The sequence below is a fragment of the Protobothrops mucrosquamatus genome, unplaced genomic scaffold, assembly GCF_001527695.2.
Source record: "Protobothrops mucrosquamatus isolate PMUCROS unplaced genomic scaffold, P.Mucros_1.0 scaffold2246, whole genome shotgun sequence".
Classification (NCBI taxonomy): Eukaryota; Metazoa; Chordata; class Lepidosauria; order Squamata; family Viperidae; genus Protobothrops; species Protobothrops mucrosquamatus.
Window position 1 is genome coordinate 60931 of NW_015388335.1, and position 21707 is coordinate 82637.

Below are 21707 nucleotides of genomic sequence, written 5' to 3' on the forward strand. Positions count from 1 at the left end.
AATAATAATAATAATAATAATAATAATAATAATAATAATAATAATAATAATAATAATAATAATAATAATAATAATAATAATAAAGTTGGAAGGGACCTTGGAGGTCATCGAGTCCAACCCCCTGCCCAGGCAGGAACCCTACACCATTTCAGACAAACGGCTGTCCAGTCTCTTCTTAAAAACTTCCAGTGTTGGAGCAGAGTTGGGAAAAAAAGACCGTGATTATTATTTGAGAACCTTTCTCAATCTTTTTCCTGACTAAAATGGGTAGACTCTTTGAAAAAAAAAGTTCTTCCCACCCAGAGATTCATCCCTTAATTACGAGATCATTAGATAACAATAGAAGCGAATATCCATCCCTCACGGTTGAGCTGGGGAGCCCCTGGTGCTCTCTAATTGTTTACTTGCAGATGTTTCTTCACTCAACTAGGTAACATGATCAGTGTGTGGGGGGATAGGGTTTGCTCCCTACTCTACACTTGGGCAAGAAAAACCAAATGTACATATATAGTATAGGGGGTACCTTGTTCAATAGTAGTAACTGTGAGAGGGACCTCGGAGTCCTAGTGGACAATCACTTAAATATGAGCCAGCCGTGTGCTGCAGCTGCCAAAAAAGCCAACACAGTGTTAGGCTGCATTAACAGAGGGATAGAATCAAGATCACGTGAAGTGTTAATACCACTTTACAATGCCTTGGTAAGGGCACACTTGGAATACTGCATCCAGTTTTGGTCACCATGATGTAAAATAATGTTGAGACTCTAGAAAGAGTACAGAGAAAAGCAACAAAGATGATTAGGGGACTGGAGGCTAAAAACATATAAGGAACAGTTGATGGAATTGGGTATGTCTAGTTTAATGAAGAAAAGGACGAGAAAAGGATGGAAACTAATCAAGGAGAGAAGCAACCTGGAACTGAGGAGAAACTTCCTGACAGTGAGAACAATTAACCAGTGGAACAACCTGCCTCCAGAAGTGGTGAATGCTCCAACACTGGAAGTTTTTAAGAAGAGACTGGACAGCCATTTGTCCGAAATGGTATAGGGTCTCCTGCCTGAGCAGGGGGTTGGACTAGATGACCTCCAAGGTCCCTTCCAACTGTTTTTGTTGTTGTTGTTATTATTGTTGTTGTTGTTGTTGTTGTTGTTGTTATTATTATTATTATTATTATTATTATTATTATTATTATTATTATTATTATTATTATTATTATTATTATTATATGCAGTAGCCTGCCATGCTACTGGCAGTTTTGCTGGGGGTGTGATTTTTCTCCTTGAGATTCCTTGATAGGATATTATTTTCTGCTTGACCGTTGTCTGGTGTAAAGCGGGTATTAACACCAGACAAACAATCAAGCAGAAAACAATATCCTATCAAGGAATCCCAAGGAGAAAAATCGCACCCCCACCGACAATGGCAGGGCAATTTACAGTATACACCAAGAGAGGAAACCCCACACTGTCTCTCTCTGATGAAGTTACCTAGTCAGGTAATGAAATGTCTGCAAGCAAACAACCCAAGCTCGGAGAGCACCAAGGACTCCACACAATAGTGTGGAAATATTGTATTTATTAAAGTCACTGAGCGAAAGAACATTTCTTACTTCTTATAAAAAGAACCAGGAAAACATAGTGGGTGCCCACATACCCTTGACGTCCCAAATGGCATCCAATCATAACAGGAGGCTTAAATACACAGCACCAGTTGAACGTTCATGAGTTTCTCCAAACTCAAAAGCGTTCAGAGTTCTTGCAATGTCACGAGAATCTGACATTTCTGGATGACAAGAGTCAAAACGTTGTAAGGGTTGAGCTGCCCCCAACTGGGATTACTAAACTCTGACTTTTTAAGGAGCACATCTCCTTCTTGAATAGTTTTATGTGCAAGTCCATAATAAGTGAACAATCACAGAATGCTAGGGCTGGAAGGGAACTTAGAGGTCATCTAGTCTAATTCCCTGCCTAGAGCAGGATTCCTCACCATCCCAGACAAATTGTTCCCCAATATTTGCTTAAAAACCTCCAGGGAAGAAGCCCCCCCCCATGACTCTGAGAAGCAGGTCATCCCAGTTCTGTACTTAACAGCACTCACAATCAAATTTGTTTTCTTTTTTTAAATTTGGAAAAATAAATCCAGATCCATGGATTCGTGGAAATCATTTGACGCGGTCTACTTTTTTTGGTGTTTCTGACTTCCCAATCTGGCCCGGAGATCTCCCATCCGAGTTCTAACCTGACCTTACCTTCCTTGTTCAGGTATGTTTATCCTGGGGGTGAGAACATCATACACTTTTTATAGCCGGGTTTTTCTCAGCCTGGCCCACTTTAAGATGGCTGGCTGCGGCATTCTGGGAGTTGAAGTCCACCCATCTTAAAGTGGCCCAGGTCGAGAAACACTTCTGTAAAGATACAACTGCAAGGCGATCAAACCGGTCAGTCCTAGAGGAGATCCACCCTGACTGCTCTTGAGAAGGCTAGATCCTGAAGTTGAAACTCAAGTACTTTGGCCACCTAATGAGAAGGAAGGACTCCCTGGAGAAGAGCCTAATGCTGGGAAAGATGGAGGGCAATAGGAGAAGGGGACGACAGAGAATGAGGTGGCTGGATGGAGTCACTGTGAGGCAGTAGGCATGAGCTTAAATGGACTCCAGAAGATGGTAGAGGACAGGAAGGCCTGGAGGAACGTTGTCCATGGGGTCGCGATGGGTCGGACACGTCTTCGCAACTAACAACAACGAAAGACACAACCCTCTTAAATCAGAGCCCCGCCAGTTCACTCAGCTGTTCAGTTTGACGCTCTAAAAACAATTATTTTAATGGCTAGTGCTGGGGTAGACAACCTCGGCTCTTTTATGACTCAGGGACTTCAACTCCCAGAATTCCTGAGTCAGGAATTCTGGGAGTTGAAGTCCATGAGTCATAAAAGAGCCGAGGTTGCCTACCCCTGGGCTAGTGCAGGGGTAGGCAACCTTGGCTCTTTTATGACTCATGGACTTCAACTCCCAGAATTCCTGAGCCAGCTAAGCTGGCTCAGGAATTCTGGGAGTTGAAGTCCACGAGTCATAAAAGAGCCAAGGTTGCCTACCCCTGGGCTAGTGGAATCAGGTATGATGATGATGATGATGATGACGACGATCTTGCTGAAGAGCTGCCACCAAGATTTATCACCGGCAAGAAGGATCGGGCAGCGAGGACACACACACACATATACCACTCCATCCCACACACACACACCCCGCGGGAAGGGACGGTGCCTTGAAGGAGCAGGATGGATGGATGGATCGCGGCGATCTCCTTCCTCCTCCAGAAGCCAGCCCCCCCCAACCCCCCCCCCAAACTCCGGGCACACCAAGGATCCAGCCTGCCCCGCTTGTTGGAAGTGCGAGCAAAGCGCGCAACACAACGCAATGTAAAGCACGCACTGCAATGCACGCAGCCTAGGCAGCCTAGGCTGCGTGCATTAGGGCCGGAGGAAGGAGCCGAAGGCCAGAGATGCAACGCGAGTTTCTTTGCAACAAGCCACCGCCTTCCCCGCGTCGGATTGCAAGCCAGAGGCCGCCCTGCTCCAGCTGCGCCCCCCCCCCAAAGTTAGCTCGTAAGGACAGCGCCCGCTCCCCCTTTACCTGGGCCCGGGTAGGTGCGGAGCTGCGCGCGCAGCCGATTCCCCCCCCCCCCGACTCGCGATCCCTCCCGCTTGGCGACTGCGGCCCCAGAAGCCGGTCTCAAGGTCGCCCCCTCCCGGGCGGCGGCGCTACAATGGCACTTTCTTCGCGGCGCCGAGTAAAAGGCGGGATGGATTCCCCCCAATCCCGGATCCTTCCTCAAGTGCGGGGAGTGTGTGTGTGTGTGGGGGGGGGGGAATATGCTCCCTCCCCGCCAGGGAGGGCCTCTCTGCTGGCTGTCCCGAAGGTGCTTTTTCAGGAGGCAACTGGACCTTCTTGTTTCCGCTTCTCATCCTAGACAGGGTGATTCTACACCAGGGGGGTCTTCAAACTTGGCCCTTTTAGGACTTGTGGACTTCAACTCCCAGAATTCCTCAGCTAGCATGCCTGGCTGAGGATTTGTGGGAGTTGAAGTCCACAAGTCCTGAAAGGTCCAAGTTTGAAGACCCCTGGTCTAGACAGTCACTTCTCTGAAATGGTATAGGGCAGGGGTAGGCAACCTCGGCTCTTTTATGACTCATGGACTTCAACTCCCAGAATTCCCCAGTCAGCTATGCTGACTCGGGAATTCTGGGAGTTGAAGTCCATGAGTCATAAAAGAGCCGAGGTTGCCTACCCCTGGTATAGGGTCTCCTGCTTGATCAGGGGGCTGGACTATTCTATTCTATTCTATTCTTATGCTATTCTATTCTATTCTATTCTATTCATCTTACTTTTAAATAAAGCACTGAGATGTACCGTAATCACCCATATTGTATTTGCTAAAAATGCTATTGTAGGCTATGAAAGCATTCATATAAATAAAGGCAACAAGAGATTGGCACTCTGCTTTGCAGTTCACCGAGTTTTTATTAAATCTTTGCTTTCATTATTTATTTGTTAACATTCAAATCAGGGATGGCAAACACTTTGGTGACTGTTTATAGTACCCTGGTTGCCGGTCTTAAGTTTGAAATGCAGATAAATTCTAAGATGAAATGCTAAGAACCTTGTAAACTCTCAAGCTTCCTCCTTCTGTTATATATTTAAGATGGACAGTATTTAATATTTGTTACGTATTTGTAGGGGTGTGGGTCTATAAATATGTTGTGTATAGTATGTTTTAGGTCAGGGGTAGTCAACCTTGGCTCTTTTATGACTCGTGGACTTCAACTCCCAGAATTCCTGAGCCAGCCATGCTGGCTCAGGAATTCTGGGAGTTGAAGTCCACGAGTCATAAAAGAGCCAAGGTTGACTACCCCTGTTTTAGGTGTTTGTCATGTGTATGTTTCACTTTCAGACTGGGCAACTAAATTTCATTTTTTTATGTGTGCCATTGTGCCTAGTAAAAAAATGACAATAAAGGTTATCTATCTATCTATCTATCTATCTATCTATCTATCTATCTATCTATCTATCTATCTATCTATCTATCATCTATCTATCCATCCATCCATCCATCCATCCATCCATCCATCCATCCATCCATCTATCTATCTATCTATCTATCTATCTATGAAGACCTCTGCTGTTATACTGAGTTTTTTTTAAAGTTGGGAATAGCAATAGTTGAGCTTGTTTTTTTAAATGAAACCTCTTGTGATGATTGCCAATTTTATTTATGCAATTGTGGCCTCATACGACCTCACAAACAAGGTATTGCATAAACTGATAGGAAAAGCAATTCTGACATTTGGGAACAAAGTGAGGAAAAAGTCATGACGCATTATACTTGAATATAACGCACGTACTTACGCAGGTACTGCATGTATGATAGAACAGTAGCGGTGATAGATTTCCCCAAAAATTAACAAAAATTAAATAAGGCAATTCTACAAAAAAAATTTTTTTTATTTATTTATGAAATTTCTATACTGCCCATCTCACCTGCATATCTCTGGGCAGTTTACAAATAAAAACACAATACAGTATCTGGAAACATAAAAGTGGCATTTGTTCCAACAAGCGTGATGCAGGTCTATGCAATCAGAGGGACGTGTGCTCTGTTGTATATTGTTGTTGTTAGTTGTGAAGTCGTGTCCGACCCATCGCGATTCCATGGACAACGTTCCTCCAGGCCTTCCTGTCCTCTACCATCTTCTGGAGTCCGTTTAAGCTCACGCCTACTGCTTCAGGGACTCCATCCAGCCACCTCATTCTCTGTCGTCCCCTTCTTCTATTGCCCTCAATATTGCCCTCAAATTGTATTAATAGTGCCACTCAAAAACTAGCTAAATAAAATCCTGCCCAACTGAATGAGATAGATCTGATTTCATTTTTCAACATACTTTTCTTTTACCACAGATGTGTTTTTGTGACTTGGGATAATGGTCCTTGACAAAATGGAAAATAAGAATCGTTTATAAAATATGTCATTGTCATAAAAATGTTTGAAATTACTTTTTTTTTAGTTAAAAGGCCTACTGGCAGCACTCGAGGTCCAACCGTACCTGAGCGTGGCAAATACGGTCATAAATTATAAGGGTCGTAAATCAGATCACCAGATTACCCAACCGAGTTTTACAACCTCTTAATCGTTTGTTCCCTATGGGGCTTTTTTTTTTTTTGCTGGAAAAAAGGAAGTAAACACCATCTTGGTCAAGGGTAGGCAACCTTGGCTCTTTTATGACTCGTGGACTTCAACTCCCAGAATTCCTGAGCCAGCCATGCTGAGGGGAAAGGGACAAGTTTCCAAGCTGAGCCATGCTGGCTCAGGAATTCTGGGAGTTGAAGTCCACGAGTCATAAAAGAGCCAAGGTTGCCTACCCCTGAGTTGTTTAATTCTCTTTGTTTGGTTTTGTCTCTCATAATGCCTGGTACAAACATCATACAGGAAATCTCAACTTGCATCCATTTGTTTAGTAACCACTCGAAGTTACAACAGCACTGAAAAAAGTGACTTATGACTGGTTTTTCACACCTACCGATACGACCGTTGCAGTATTTCCATGGTCACATGATCAAAATTTGGGTGCTTGGCAACTGGCATATATTTAGGACAGTCGCACTGTCCTGGGATCATGTGATCACCATTTGTAACCTTCCCAGCTGTTTCTGACAAGCAAAGTCAATGGGGGAAGCCGGGTTCGGTTAACCACTTCCAGAGTAGATTGGATTGGGTTAGATTAGATTGGGTTAGGTTAGGTTAAACTGGGTTAGATTAAATTAGGGTTTGGCTAGTATAGAGAGAAGGACTAGGGGTGACATGATAGCAGTATTCCAGTATTTGAGGGGCTGCCATAAAGAATATTATTATTATTCTCCAAAGCACCAGAGGGCAGGACAAGAAACAATGAATGGAAACTAATCAAGGAGCGAAGCAACCTGGAATTAAGGAGAAACTTCCTAACAGGGAGGACAATTAACCAGTGGAACAGCTTGCCACCAGAAGTTGTGGGTGCTTCATCACTGGAGGCTTTTAGGAAGAGACGGGATGGTCACTTGTCTGGAATGGTATAGGGCAGGGGTAGGCAACCTTGGCTCTTTTATGACTCGTGGACTTCAACTCCCAGAATTCCTGAGCCAGCATGGCTCAGCTTGGAAACCTCTCCCTTTCCCCTCAGCATGGCTGGTTCAGGAATTCTGGGAGTTGAAGTCCACGAGTAGCCAAGGTTGCCTACCCCTGGTATAGGGTCTCCTGCTTGAGTGGGGGGTTGGACTAGAAGACCTCCAAGGTCTCTTCCAGCTCTATTCTGATTGACTGACTCACTTAGCAACCGCAGAGATTTGCTTAATAACTTTGGTAAGAAAGGTCGTAAAATGGGGCAAAACTCACTTCACAACTGCCATACTTAGCAAAGGAAATTTTGGGCTTAACCGTAGTCGTAAGTCAAGGACTACCTCTAAAGGAGTGTTGAAGCAGTGACTTTATTAAGTATGATGGTACAGACAGAGAACCCACTTGGGAACGGACTGCCTTTAAAGGCCTTTTATACAGCTCCAGGCCCAGCAACGCCATGTTTCCTGCCAGCGTGAAGGGTGACCCTCAAGGGAGACATCCTTTCACTGACACATATTTCAATGCCCATCACTGCATCTTTCTGAATGAAACCCTGGAACTATTTCCCAAACTAAAAACACCCTTCTAGGGCTTCTGTGATTATGAGTCCAGTCCTTCTTGAAGTCACCTCCTTGATGGATTCATGAAGTAAGCACAGGTAGTCCTCGACTTACAACAGTTCAGTGACCGTTCAAAGTAAACGGCACCAAAAAAAAGTGACTTATAACCGTTTTATTTTCACTTACAACCACTACATGGCCATGTGATCAAAATTCAGATGATTGACAACTGATTCACATTATGACGGTTGCAATGTCCCCAGGATCACGTGATCCTCTTTTGTGAGCTTCCGACAAGCAAAGTCGATGAGAAAGCCAGATTCACTGAACAACTGGGTTACTAGTTTAACGACTGCAGGGATTCACGTTAACAACTGGGGCAAGAATATTCGTTAAATGGAGGCAAAATTCACTTAACAAATGTCTCACTTAGCAATAGAAATTTTGGACTCAATTGCGGTCAGCTGAGGACTAGCTACTGTATACCTCACGTCTGACCTTTCCTCAAAATTCTTGCTTCCCAGACATCTTCCCCACACTGGGAACGTTTGTATGGTCCTTCACTAATAGGACATCCGGTACCGTATTAAGGCCGTCTCTAGCATGAATTCTCTGGTGAGTTTTTAAATTCCCCATCTGACTGAAGCTTTTCCCACACTGGGTACATTTATATGGTGTCTCCCCAGTATGAATTCTCTGGTGTATCTTCAAAACATTAGTATGAGTAAAGCATTTCCCACACTGGGAACATTTGTACGGTCTCTCTCCGGTATGAGTTCGTTGATGTCTCTTCAGAATCCCTGTCTCCCGGAAGCATTTGTCACAATGGGAACATTTGTACGGCTTCTCTCCGGTGTGGATTCGCTGGTGTTTCCTCAACGTTCCCATCAGGTTGAAGCCTTTCCCGCACTGCGAACATTTGTACGGGGTCTCCCCGGTGTGGATCCGGAGATGCCTCTTCAAAATGCCCGTCTCTCTGAAGCATTTCCCACACTGAGAACATTTGTAGGTCTCCCCAGTGTGAATTCTCTCGTGTATCTTCAAGCAGTTGGTGTGACTGAAGCACTTCTCACACTGGGAGCATTTGTAGGGTCTCTCCCCGGTGTGAATCCTTTGGTGGGTCTTCAGATTTCCCGACTGATTGAAGCATTTCCCACAGTGGGAACATTTGTAGGGCTTCTCCCCGGTGTGAATTTTCTGGTGCTGCTTCCAGTATTTTGCTTTATTGAAGCATTTGCCGCAGTGGGAACACTCGTACCAGCCTTCTTCGGTTTTGCAAGCGGGGATTTTGCTGAGCGAGTTCACACTGCTGTTGGTTTTGGCACGTTCGGGAGAGTTGCGTGTTTCTCCAAGGCGGTTACTTGGATATGTCTTCGCGTTATTAACCCCTGCATTCCCAGTGATTTCAAACTTTTCCTCAACTACCATGTTTTCCTCTTTTTCATTCGTGCTTGTATGCTGGTAGCTGTCCTCAAATCTCTGAGGACGTTGCTCCAATTTCTCCGTCGAAGGCACTGCATTCAGCTCCATGTGGTAGAGGTATCCTCTATCGTACTGGGAAAACAAAGGCCTGTTATTCTCCTTGGAAATAGTGGCCTTTTCAATAATAGCAGTAGTAAATTCCTGTTGTAGTGAGGTACGTTGGTCCTCACACCCCAGGGCAGGCTTCTGCTGCTGCTGCTCTCTTGACTTGTAACCGTCTTCCTCCATTTCTACTTTTACTGGCAGATTCCCAGAATTAAACTGTTGATCTCTCCTGCATGTTGACTCCGGTTCCTCTCCTCGATTCTCAGAATTCTCCACTTTGATCTCTGTTCCCAGTTGGCTCTCTACACAGGAAGAGAAAGAAACGTGAGATTATTTGCCTCCAAGGTGTTTCTAATCTCCTTCTGAATGGTTTTTCCTTCCAATGCCTGTCTTTTTGACTCAATGATTATATTAAAAGCCCTCCTTACTAGTAAGCACAAAACAAATCTCAGCCTTTTGAGGCAGACCCGGTTAAGGTAACAGACCCGAAGAAATACCGCAATCCTATTTTATTGATTTAAATCAGTTTTTCTCAACCTGGGCAACTTTAAAGCCGTGTGGACTCCAACTCCCAGAATTCCCCAGACCAGTGATGGCGAACCTTTTAGAGATCGAGTGCCCAAACTGCAACCCCAAACCCACTTATGTATCGTCGGGTGCCAGGTGGGCGTGGCCCACTGGGTGGGAGTGGCTTCAGTGATAACAGCAGACTGGGTGGGACTAAAAAGTTCAATCAATCAATTCCAACTTTGCAAGATCTTTTTTTTTCCCCACAAGAAGTTGAAATTGATTCGATTGATTGAACCTTTTTTTTTTTTCACACGGCGGCGGAGGCCTAAAGCGAAAAGGTTTTATAAAACCCAGTTGAGGGTCTAGGACTGGGGCGACAATGCGCAAGCCCACAGAGAAGGCTCTGCGTGCCACCTATGGCATGCATGCCATAGGTTCGCCACCACGGATCTAGATTTTATATTTATGTATTTAAGGAATGTATGGGGCTGCAAATCAAACAATTATGACTGTGGGCAATCTAAAACCAGTACTTCTGACTTTGCCAATATTACCAATACAGGTAGTCCTCACTTGACTGCAATTCCATTCCTAAGCGTTCTCATCCTAAAGGGAAACCTGACACGACCATGTCCAACGTACAATGTCCATTCCAACTGCAGTCATTAAGCAAATCACCCGAGGTTGTTAAGTACAACATCACATGACCATGACTTATGACTTCTCGTTGGCTTCCCCACTGATTTTGCTCGCTGGAAACCTGCAATCAAGCCTGCAATTGGTGATCATATGACCACAGGATATGCACCATTATAAGCGTGAGCCAACTGACAAGTGCCTGAATTGTGATCACGTGACCCCAGGGCAGGGATAGGCAACCTTGGCTCTTTTATGACCCGTGGACTTCAACTCCCAGAATTCCTGAGCCAGCCATGCTGAGGGGAAAGGGAGAGGTTTCCAAGCTGAGCCATGCTGGCTCAGGAATTCTGGGAGTTGAAGTCCACGAGTCATAAAAGAGCCAAGGTGGCCTACCCCTGCACCAGGGGATACTTCAACAACTGCAAGTTCGAGCATTGGTCATAAAAACTCCTTTTTTTCAGCATGTCGTTAACTGTGAATGGTTGCTGAACCAGCAGCCAGTAAGCAAAGTCTACCTGAACCTTAAAGAACAGAATTAATGTTAATGTTATGTTAATACTATAAGGCTCTTCTCTTTGTTAAACTTTCGGTGTATTTTAGCGTAAACTTTTAGTGTATTTATTTGGCGCTGTTGTTTATAAATCTTTATTGCACCGTCAGGGCCTTTATGTTTGCTTTTTTAAAATCTCACTAGAATCTGGAATAGAAATACCTTAAAAGGCCTCCAGAAAACCAATCAAGGCAACAACATTGAGCTCTAGATTTTGGCTCCCTGGCCTCAGCGTCCCAAGTATAAAAGAGCAGCTCCATTTTTCTCCCTCCAGGGTCTTCTTACCTGGCACCCTGATTTCCATTTCTTCATTTTCTCTCTTCACGGCCTCCAAGGTCTCTTTCTCTGAATATAAGAAATCGACATGTTCTTCATTCATTGAGCCCTGAAAGAGTAACACACTCCTTCTCACAACAAAGGGACTCCTTTGCTCACCCCCCCACAAAAGCTCTCAGTGGTCCCCCCTCCCAACGCCTACGAGGGTTGTCAGAGGTCAATCAAGCTACAATATTAACCTGGTCCTTACAGTTTTGGAATAGTAGTAGTAGTAGTAGTAGTAGTAGTAGTAGTAGTAGTAGTAGTAGTAGTAATAATAATAATAATAATAATAATAATAATAATAATAATAATAATAATAATAATAATAATAATAATAATAAAAAAATAAAAATAAAAATAAAAAGTTGGAAGGGACCTTGGAGATCATTGAGTCCAACCCCCTGCTCAGGCAGGAGAACATATACCATTTCAGACAAATGGCTGTCCAGTCTCTTCTTAAAAACTTCCAGTGTTGGAGGATTCACCGCTTCTGGAGGCAGGTTGTTCCACTGGTTAATTGTTCTAACCGTCAGGACGTTTCTCCTTAATTCTAGGTTGCTTCTCTCCTTGAATAGTTTCCATCCGTTGCTTCTTGTCCTGCCTTCAGGCGCTTTGGAGAATAGCTTGACTCCCTCTTCTTTGGGGCAGCCCCTGAGATACTGGAACACTGCTATCGTGTCCCCCCTCGTCCTTCTCTTTGTTAAACTAGACATACCCAATTCCAGCAACCGTTCCTTATATGTTTTAGCCTCCAGTCCCCTAATCATCTTTACTGCTCTTCTCTGTACTCTTTCTAGAGTCTCAACATCTTTTTTACATCGTGGTGACCAAAACTGGATGCAGTATTCCAAGTGTGGCCTTACCAAGGCATTGTAAAGTGGTATTAATACTTCACGTGATGTCTATTCTATCCTTCTGTTAATGCAGCCTAGCACTGTGTTGGCTGTTTTGGCAACTGCAGCACACGGCTGGCTCATATTTAAGTGATTGTCCACTAGGACTCCGAGGTCCCTCTCAGTTACTACTATTGAGCAAGGTACCCCCTATACTATACCTGTACATTTGGTTTTTCTTGCCTAAATGTAGAACCTTACTTTTTTCACCATTGAATTTCATTTTGTTAGGACAAGTGGTCCTCGGCTTACGACCACAATTGAGCCCCCAATTTCTGTTGCTAAGAAAGACAGTTGTTGAGTGAGTTTTGCTCCATTTTACGAACTTTCTCGCCACTGCTGTTAAGCGAATTACTGTCATTAAGCGAGTCATTTTGTCATTAAGCGAATCTAGCTTCCTCCATTGACTTGGCTTGTCAGAAGCCAGCCGGGGACAGATGGCGATCACATGACCCCAGGCCAATGCAATTGTCATAAATACACGTCAGTTGCCAAGCTGTCCCAATTTTGATTGTGTGGCTATGGGGATGCTGCAATGTCGTTACTGTGAAACACAGTCGTAAGTCACTTTTTTCAGTGCTACTGTAACTCTGAACTGTCACTAAATGAATGGTTATCTGTATTCTTCGTGTCCCTCTATCCCAGTGCTTTGTGAAATGTTTGACCCAATTATTCCATTTTATGCACTTGAATATGAACTCCATAAAAAAAAATGACAAGGAATTTACAAATTGTTCCTCTACCCCAGACATGTCAAACACAAGGCCCGAGAGCCGGATGCGGCCCGCGAAGTGGTTTCATGTGGCCCGCGAAGCCATCCTGGAAACAGTGAGGGAACAGCCCCCGCTGCCTTGGCCCTAGCCCAGGTCGGCCGGGAGCCAATGTACAATTTTGTGGTGGCCATCTATGCTGAAATGCATTTAGTCTTAGCTCCACAAGGCCGTCTGGAAACAGCGAGGAACCAGCCCCTGCTGCATCGTCCCCGTCCCCTGGGGGCATGCTGGGGAGGTGTCACCCTTTGTGAGGAATGAAGAAATGGACCATCGCCTGGAAGTGGCCAGCAAATGGCCCTCGCTTACTTCAAATATCCGGCTTGATGGACTCCGGCGGAGGGGTTTCAGCAGGCAGTGAGGCTCCTCCAGTGGACCATGCCTTGGCACTTGCCCCGGTCCCACTCCCTTCTGCCAGAGACCCCCAGATCTGTCCCACTCCTGCCCAGGCCCCCACAGGCACCCTTGAATCGAACGATGTAGAGCTGGCCATGCCCACCCAATAGGCCACACCCACTCCATCCACACCCACCCAGTAGGCCACACCCACCCTGGCCACACACCCGCCCCCCCCAGGACAACTGCAATGCTGATGCAGCCCTCAGTGAAATTGAGTTTGACACTCCTGCTCTACCCAATGATATGATATATAGGTAGCCCTCGACTTCATTTAGTCAACCAAGTTATGTCACTGAAAAAAGTGATTTATAACTGGTCCTTACACGACCATTGCAGCATTCCCATGGCTTGGATGCTTGGCAACTGGTTCATATTTATGACTGTTGCAGTGTCCTTGGGTCATACGATCCGCTTTTGCGACCTTCTGACAAGCAAAGTCAATGGGGAAGCCAGATTCACTTCACAACTGTGTTACCAACAACTGCAGTGATTCACTTAACAATTGTAGCCAGAAAGGCCATAAAACGGGGCAAAACTCACTTAGCAACCGTCTCACTTAGCAACAGAAATGTTGGGCTCTAATAGGGTCGAGGACCACCTGTATATGGTCAAACGTACCTGATGTGACCCTGATTTGGCCTCTTGTTGGTTCCCCAGGAAGTCTTCCACCAGGGCCACCGCTTGGGAACACGTCTCAGGTCTTCTACCTTGAACCCAGCTCTGGAGTTTGGGAGGCAGGCTAGCCAGGAACTGCTCCAGGATCAAGAGCTCCAAAATCTGCTCTTTGGAGCGTCTCTGCGGCTTCAGCCATTGGCAGCAAAGCTCCTGAAGTTGGCTTTGAACCCTTCGTGGGTCTCCCACCTCCTGGCAGCAGAACTGCCTGAAGCGCTGACGCCGGGCCTCCATTTTCACGGCTTCCCCTTTCAAAATGGCGGCCTTCACCTTCCCGTAGTTGTCCCGTTCTCCCATTTCCAGCCTCTGAAAGGCCTCTTCGGCTTCTCCGCTCAGGGCCGGCAGGAGGCAGGCCGCCCACTGCTCTCTGGGCCACCGGCAGGCTTGGGCCACCTGCTCGAAGGAGGCCAGGAAGACCTTGGGGTCTTCCCAGGGAGAGGCCTCCGACAACTGGGACTTGCCGTCGTCTTCTGGGCGAACCGGTTGCAGCGTCTTGAGGAACTGCTGCCACTGCGTCTCCCAGCGCTCCTCCATCCCCACGAAGGGGGCCCTCTCGCTCCTCTCAAAGGCGCCCCATCCTGCTTGTTCAGACGTAAACGGAGGCCGAATTGCAGAAGGGAGTTTTCCAGCGGCTTCCGGTCCTTGTTCTGGATTGAAGGCTTTTTTCTCCATGGCCAAGTTATCTGCCGTCAGCCCTCCGAAATCTAGAAGCAGAGCATGTTCAAAGTGGATCATTTGGTTATCATTTTCACCCCCTGCCATGTTTTAGAGACCCCCCACTAACCTTAGAAAAAAAAGTATTTTAAAAAAGCGGGTTCGGTTTCCTGTCCAAGTAGTAATAATAATAATAATAAAGTTGGACGGGACCTTGGAGGTCATCGAGTCCAACCCCCTGCTCAGGCAGGAACCCTACACCATTTCAGACAAATGGCTGTCCAGTTACGACAGATCTACCCTGGGGCTACTTATGACCGTGATTCAAAGTTATGACAGTCGCCCACCTCGGCATTCACCACAAACTGCACTTAATGGATATTTGCAGGGTCCTGAGGTCATGTGACTGTGTCATACGACAGTTTTGCTGAAAACCGCACCTATTAGCGTACCACTGAGTCACTTAACAACCATGCCCTTTGCTTAACGACCTTGATGGTCACTTTACGACTGCCAGGCTCGGTTAATGACCACTGCAAAAAAGGTCGTGAAATCAGGTTGGTCATGTTGACTGACCCATTTTATGACTGCCACGACTTAGGACCGTGATGAGCAGGTTCCATTACAGTCATAAGTCAAGGACTACAAAGCCCTCTTTCCACCTCAAAGGAAAGTAACTCAGTTCTCCTTGATTAAAAAAATACCAAACCAGATTTCAGCCAGAAGCTATCATCACATCTGTAAATCAGCTGTGGATAGAATATCCTCCGAAATAATCTAAAACATTCTTGGGGCAGGAAGGGGATAAAAAACACTGTTAAGATGTACATTCAATCAGAAATGATTTTCTGGCTTCTATTTACCCATTTCATTCATTTCTGAATTTTATTCATTCTCTGTAACAGCACCATCTCTTTAAAAACCTTTGTTTCCAAGCCTGGGGGTTAATGTTTATTATTTGTTTAATATGCCCTGTTTTATTTTGTTGATTTTGCTGTTAGATTAGTCAGGGCTGTTCGGTTTAATATTTTTAGCTGCTTCTATATTTTTCTCTAGTTTTGTACACTGCCAAAACCCAGTCAAGTTGGGCAGCTAATAAATTTAAATCAATTTGGGTTTGCAGGCTGCCCCAAATTGATCCTGAGCAGCATCCAATTCCTCCAACCCATAATTGGGAGATTTTATGCATACACATAAATAATCCCAAACACTAAAACGACAGTTAAGGACCTAGCTAAAAACGGGGGACCCGATTTAAATGCAATAAATGGAATTTTCCCCCTCCACAGGAATAGATGCAGCTTTTCAAAGCTTCCTGGCATATTCCCCTCGGAATAAAAAGCACTTTAAACATCCAGCACTTTAAAAGGCAAAATCCTTCAACACGTTTGGGGTTTCTCATCCTCCCCACTCCACGACAGAAACCTCTGAAGTCATTGCTCATACTTAAATTTCTTCCCTTTTTTGCCCCACTCCGGGAAGGGTACCCCAAAACCAATCCGATCCCTTTGTCTCCCCAAAAAAATCAAAGAGGCGAGGGGCTTTGCTTCTAGCCGGGGGGGGGACGGGAAACCACCGCGCTTGCTGCCACCTTCCCGTAGCATTGGGCCAGCCCGGGAAAGCGAGGACGGAGGAGGGTGGAGGTCTCCCCATCCTCCCCCGCGCCCCGCCGAGACCCCCGAACTGCATGCTCGGTTGAAAATGCAATGCAATGCAATGCAATGCAATGCAATGCAATGCAATGCAATGCAACGCAACGTAACGCAACGCAACACAACGCACATAAGCAATGCATGTAGCCCAGACCCCTCTTTGCTTGGAGAGACGGAGCGAAGGACCTGCGGGCTCCCCAAAACGGAGGGGGAGGCCTCCCCGTGCAACGCTGTGCCCGCGGCTCAATTGCAAGACGGAGGCGGCCCTGCTGCAGCAGCAGCAGCAGCAGCAGCAGCGGAGGTTAGAGGAGCCCGTACCGCAAAGACGACCGCCTTCCTGCCGCCTCCGTCGGACCGACGCGAGACCCCCGGACGCCCCCTGCACCCGGTCCAGGCAGCAGCTTTGCTTTCCCCCATCACCCCCTCACGCCAGTCCCCGCCCTCCCTTCTCTTTGCGCGCCGCCGCTGACCGGGCGGAAGAGCGCCCGCGGGCGCCCCCTCTCGGACACCGCCTTTCAGACACCCCAAAATTTAAAAAAAAAGGGATTAAGCTCAGAGCTGGGTGACTTCTCGGAGGTTGCGTGGTTAAGAATAACAGAGTAAGAGAGCTGGGACATAGTAATAATAATAATAATAATAATAATAATAATAATAATAATAATAATAATAATAATAATAATAATAATAATTTTGTTGTTAATTGCGAAGTCGTGTCCGACCCATCGCGACCCCATGGACAACGTTCTTCCAGGTCTTCCTGTCCTCTACCATCTTCTGGAGTCCATTTAAGTTCACGCCTACTGCTTCAATAATAATAATAATAATAATAATAATAATAATAATAATAAAGTTGGAAGGGACCTTGGAGGTCATCTAGTCCAACCCCCTGCTCAGGCAGGAAACCCTATACCATTTTGGACAAATGGCAGTCCAGTCTCTTCTTAAAAATTTCCAGTGTTGGAGCATTCACCGCTTCTGGAGGCAGGTTGTTCCACTGGTTAATTGTTCTAACTGTCAGGAAGTTTCTCCTTAGTTCTAGGTTGGCGGTCTTCTAGTCTATCCACCTGCTCAAGCAGGAATACTACAACCAATTTTGGTCACCGTACTACAAAAAAGATGTTGAGATTTTGGAAAAAGTTCCGAGAAGAGCAACTAATCCAAGGCCTGGAGCCTAAAACATATGAAGAAAGGCTGCAGGACTTGGGTTTGGCTAGTGCTAGTCTAAAGAACCTGTTAATTTACCACCAATAAATTCAGAAGGAATATCACTAGAAAAAGTTGAAAGGATCACACACCTCAGTTCCAATTTACATGAAAGCTGGGACATGACCACTGAAGTAAAGACAAGGATAGAGAAAGCTCGAACAGCATTCTTCAAAATGAAAAAGGTCTTCTGCAGTCACGACATAAGCCTAAGACGGAAAATCAGGCTTGTCAAGATGCTATATTTTTCCTGTCCTGCTCCATGGAGTAGAGAGTTGGTCTCTGACAGAAGGCCACCTGAAGAGACTAGAAGCATTTGAAATGTGGATTTACAGGCGGCTGTTACGTATAAGCTGGGTTGACAAGATCAGAAATGAGGAGGTGATAAGCCGCCTGGGAAAGCCAAGGGAAATCATCAAAACAATTAAAAAACGAAAATTAGAATATTTCGGACACATGATGCGACACCCAGAAAAATACGGCATACTCCATTTAATCCTCCAGGGAAAGATGGAAGGCAAACGAGGTCCAGGCAGAAGAAGAACACCGTGGCTTCAAAATCTAAGGGATTGGCTTGGACAAAACTCAGCAGCACTTTTTCGTGCGGCTGCTGATAAAAACAGGATTGCCAACATGATCGCCAACGTCCGATAACGGATATGGCACAAGAAGAAGAAGAAGTCTAAAGAAAAGAAGAAACGGGGGCGACGTGATAGCAGTATTCCAGTATTTGAGGGACTGCCACAAAGAAGAGGGCGTCAAAACTATTCTGCAACGCACCAGAGGGCAGGACAAGAAACAATGGTTGGAAACTGATCAGCAACCTGGAATTAAGGAGAAAGTTCCTAACAGTGAGGACAATCAACCAGTGGAACAGCTTTGCCTCCAGAAATCATGGGCACTCCATCACTGGGGTTTTTAAAGAAGAGGCTGGACAGTCACTTGTCTGAGATGGTATAGGTTCTCCTGCTATTTTACATCGCTTTCTGGGCAACCAGTGGACTCTTTTGCACCATTGCTTTAATTTTATTACATTTTACAAGCTCACTAAATGAAAGAACACAAAAAAACCCCCAACCAACTTGATAGCCATCACATAACACACTGACAAATGTCCTCCTGTCAGCTTCAATACATGACATCAGTAACTGAATCCTACTGTGATCTGATTGGCTCATTGCCAAAACAAGATGACACTTGATTGGCTCTCTAAACACTCATGCTCATTGGCTACCATCAGATGAAGGAAAGCTACCTGATATCAACCTAAGCAAGTTGTGCTTCCTTTTTCTGGTTATTTGGCTATAACGTTTCATAGAATACAGTACAGATAATTGAACAAGCTATGTTGCATTACATTCTTAATTAAATTATCTTTCCATTGATATATAATTTTATGGTACTACTCCCCCCAAAAAGTGGTGTTATTAGCCATCAAACCTCAAAAATACACTTTTCCCAAAAGGTTTCCACAATTTTGGCCATTACTGTACGTTGGCTGTGATGGCCAGCCAGCCATGTTCTGGCATTCAGCACTTTCTGTAACTTTGCACGGGGAAAAGAAACCGGGTGGTTGACATTGAAGAAACTGATCAGAAAAGGTTTTGAAGAACTAAAGATGCCTTTGGATGTATTTATTTTTATTTTTATCCCATAAATAAAGCAATTAAGCAAGTGCCACCCATGACCACCAGGGCACCTTCAAGGCCTCAGAGAAGCGGAGATGTTTCTCTAGCAACAACTGGGGAACAACTAAATGTTGTCTTTACAAGAAAATACTAATCAAATAGTGAATTTAGTGATTTTTTTAAAGCAAAATCTGGGTTTAATTCAATTGGTTAAAACTGACCAGCTGTGTCAACTGCTTACACTTCTCAAGCTGTGTTCTCTTGCTGGTTTTACAGGTGGTCCTTGACTTAGGACCACAATTTCTGTTGCTAAGTGACACATTTGTTAAGTGAGTTTTGCCCCCTTTTTCGACCTTTCTTGCCACAGTTGTTTTTTTAAAAACAAGTTTTATTAATTTTTCAAATTTTTACATCCAGATACTTAGGAAGCAGCGTGGTGATAGGGTAATCAGTCAGTAACAAAATCATTCATATATAGCTCAGGTTACATCAATAATGTTCCCTCACTATTTCCCACAAATATTATATCATATTCATGTTAATAAATTTCTAACTAAAGCTCAATCAATCAGTACATTTATCAATAATATTTTAATTATACATATCCAAGTCCTGTTTTGGGGTTTTATTTAATTCCAGTTTATATATTCCAATTTAGCCTTTTATAACCAATGTTTAGGCTTCGGATAATCTTAATTTCCACAGTTGTTAAGTGAATCAATGCAGCTGTTAAGTTAGTAACACGGTTGTTAAGTGACTCTGGCTTCCCCTTTTGACTTTGCTTGTCAGAAGATCACAAAAGGGGATCTCATGATCCTGGGACGCTGCAACCGTCATAAATATGAGTCAGTTGCCTAGCGTCTGAATCTTGATCACGTGACCATGGGGATGCTGGAACGGTCATAAGTGTGAAAAATGGTCATAAGTCACTGTTTTCAGTGCCGTTGTAACTTCACCCAGTCACTAAATGAACTGTTGTAAATGGAGGACCACCTGTGCTATCTCAACAGACCATCTTGCCCATATAATGTATTGTTCTGCTTTCTTCTTTTGCTGAGTGTTGTGCTTTTATTGCCTGGCTGTGCAGGGGAAACCTTGAGACTTCTGATCCTTTTCTAACTAACACTCAGAAAAGGAGAAGAACCACTAGCGAGAGATTTTCTGAGCAGGTGTGAAGGAGTGAGGGTGAAGTCGCCTGTCACACACAATCCTTCGCATCTTCAAAGGAGCTGCCGGCTGGGAGATGACCCAACGACAGGGCTCTTCAAACTTGGCTCTTTTATGACTTGTGGACTTCAACTCCCAGAATTCCTCAGCCAGCACGCTTCCTGAGGAATTCTGGGAGTTGAAGTCCATAAGTCATAAAAGGGCCAAGTTTGAAGAACCCTGCCCAAAGACAATTAAAAATGGTCTCCCTCTCTTGGTCAGTTCAGATGTTTCTCCTGATTCACTTAGATCAGGGGTAGGCCACCTTGACTCTTTTATGACTCATGGACTTCAACTCCCAGAATTCCTGAGCCAGCCTGGCTCAGCTTGGAAACCTCTCCCTTTCCCCTCAGCATGGCTGGCTCAGGAATTCTGGGAGTTGAAGTCCATGAGTCATAAAAGAGCCAAGGTGGCCTAGCCCTGACCTAGATCCATTTCTAATGGGCTGATGACATGCTTGGCCTGGAAAAGTGGAAAAGAAGCCCTTGTATGTTAGAAACAAACAGGGAAGCCCACATGAAAGAGGCAGTGAAAATGTTTGGACAGGCAACAATTAGCCAAGTAGATCTTGTCTTGCGATGCTTGGAATGGAACGAGGGATCAGTAAAAGGAACAGAAATAACCCCAACATTAGTTTATCCAGGATGCCTCACTTGGTTGTCAATCTCCTGGATTTGCCCACAGCATAATCATAAATTACTTAAATTTCATTAAAAAAAAATCTAACCAACATTTGAAGTAACTCATTTTACTAATTCCATATTTGCTGTGCAAATACACAGGCAGTCTTCAACTTACGACCACATTTGAGCTCAAAATTTCTGTTGCTAAGTGAAACGTTTGTTAAGCAGATTTTGCCCAATTTTGCGACCTCTCTTGCCACCGTTGTTAAGTGAATCACTTTGGTTGTTAAGTTAGTAACCTGGTTGTTAAGTGAATCTGGCTTCCCCCCCATTGACTTTGCATATCAGGAGGTTGCAAAAGGAGATCACATGACCCCTGGGATACTGCAACTGTCATAAACATGAGTCAGTTGCCAAGCATTTGAATTTGTATCAGGTAACCATGGGGACGCTTCAATGGTCATGAGTGTGAAAAACGGCCAGGAGTCACTTTTTCCAGTGATGTTTTAACTTTGAACAGTCACTAAATGGACCGTTGTAAGTCGAGGACTACCTGTAGTTAGTCACTGGGTGTTTGACTAACTTGGCTGAGTATGCCAGGGTGGGCAACTCTGGCAATTTTACGACCTGTGGACTTCAACTCCCAGAATTCCTCAGCCAGCCATGCTCATCCTGAGCCATGCTGGCTCAGGAATTCTGGGAGTTGAAGTCCACAGGTCGTAAAGTCGCCATAGTTGCCCATCCCTGGAATATGCTCTG

At 44.9% G+C, this 21707-nt stretch overlaps 1 protein-coding gene across 1 annotated transcript in view; it reads right to left on the reverse strand.

The window, feature by feature from the left end:
* The window catches only part of LOC107295170 (zinc finger protein 721-like), a 112995-nt gene that overhangs the window by 7113 nt on the left and 84175 nt on the right, over positions 1–21707 (reverse strand). Inside the window, exons 11-13 of the mRNA XM_029285782.1 lie at positions 15982–16000; positions 8308–8907; positions 159–169 (exon numbers count right to left, since the gene is read on the reverse strand). Coding sequence (XP_029141615.1) covers positions 159–169; positions 8308–8907; positions 15982–16000 — 630 coding nt within the window. The remainder of the gene's footprint in view (positions 1–158; positions 170–8307; positions 8908–15981; positions 16001–21707) is intronic.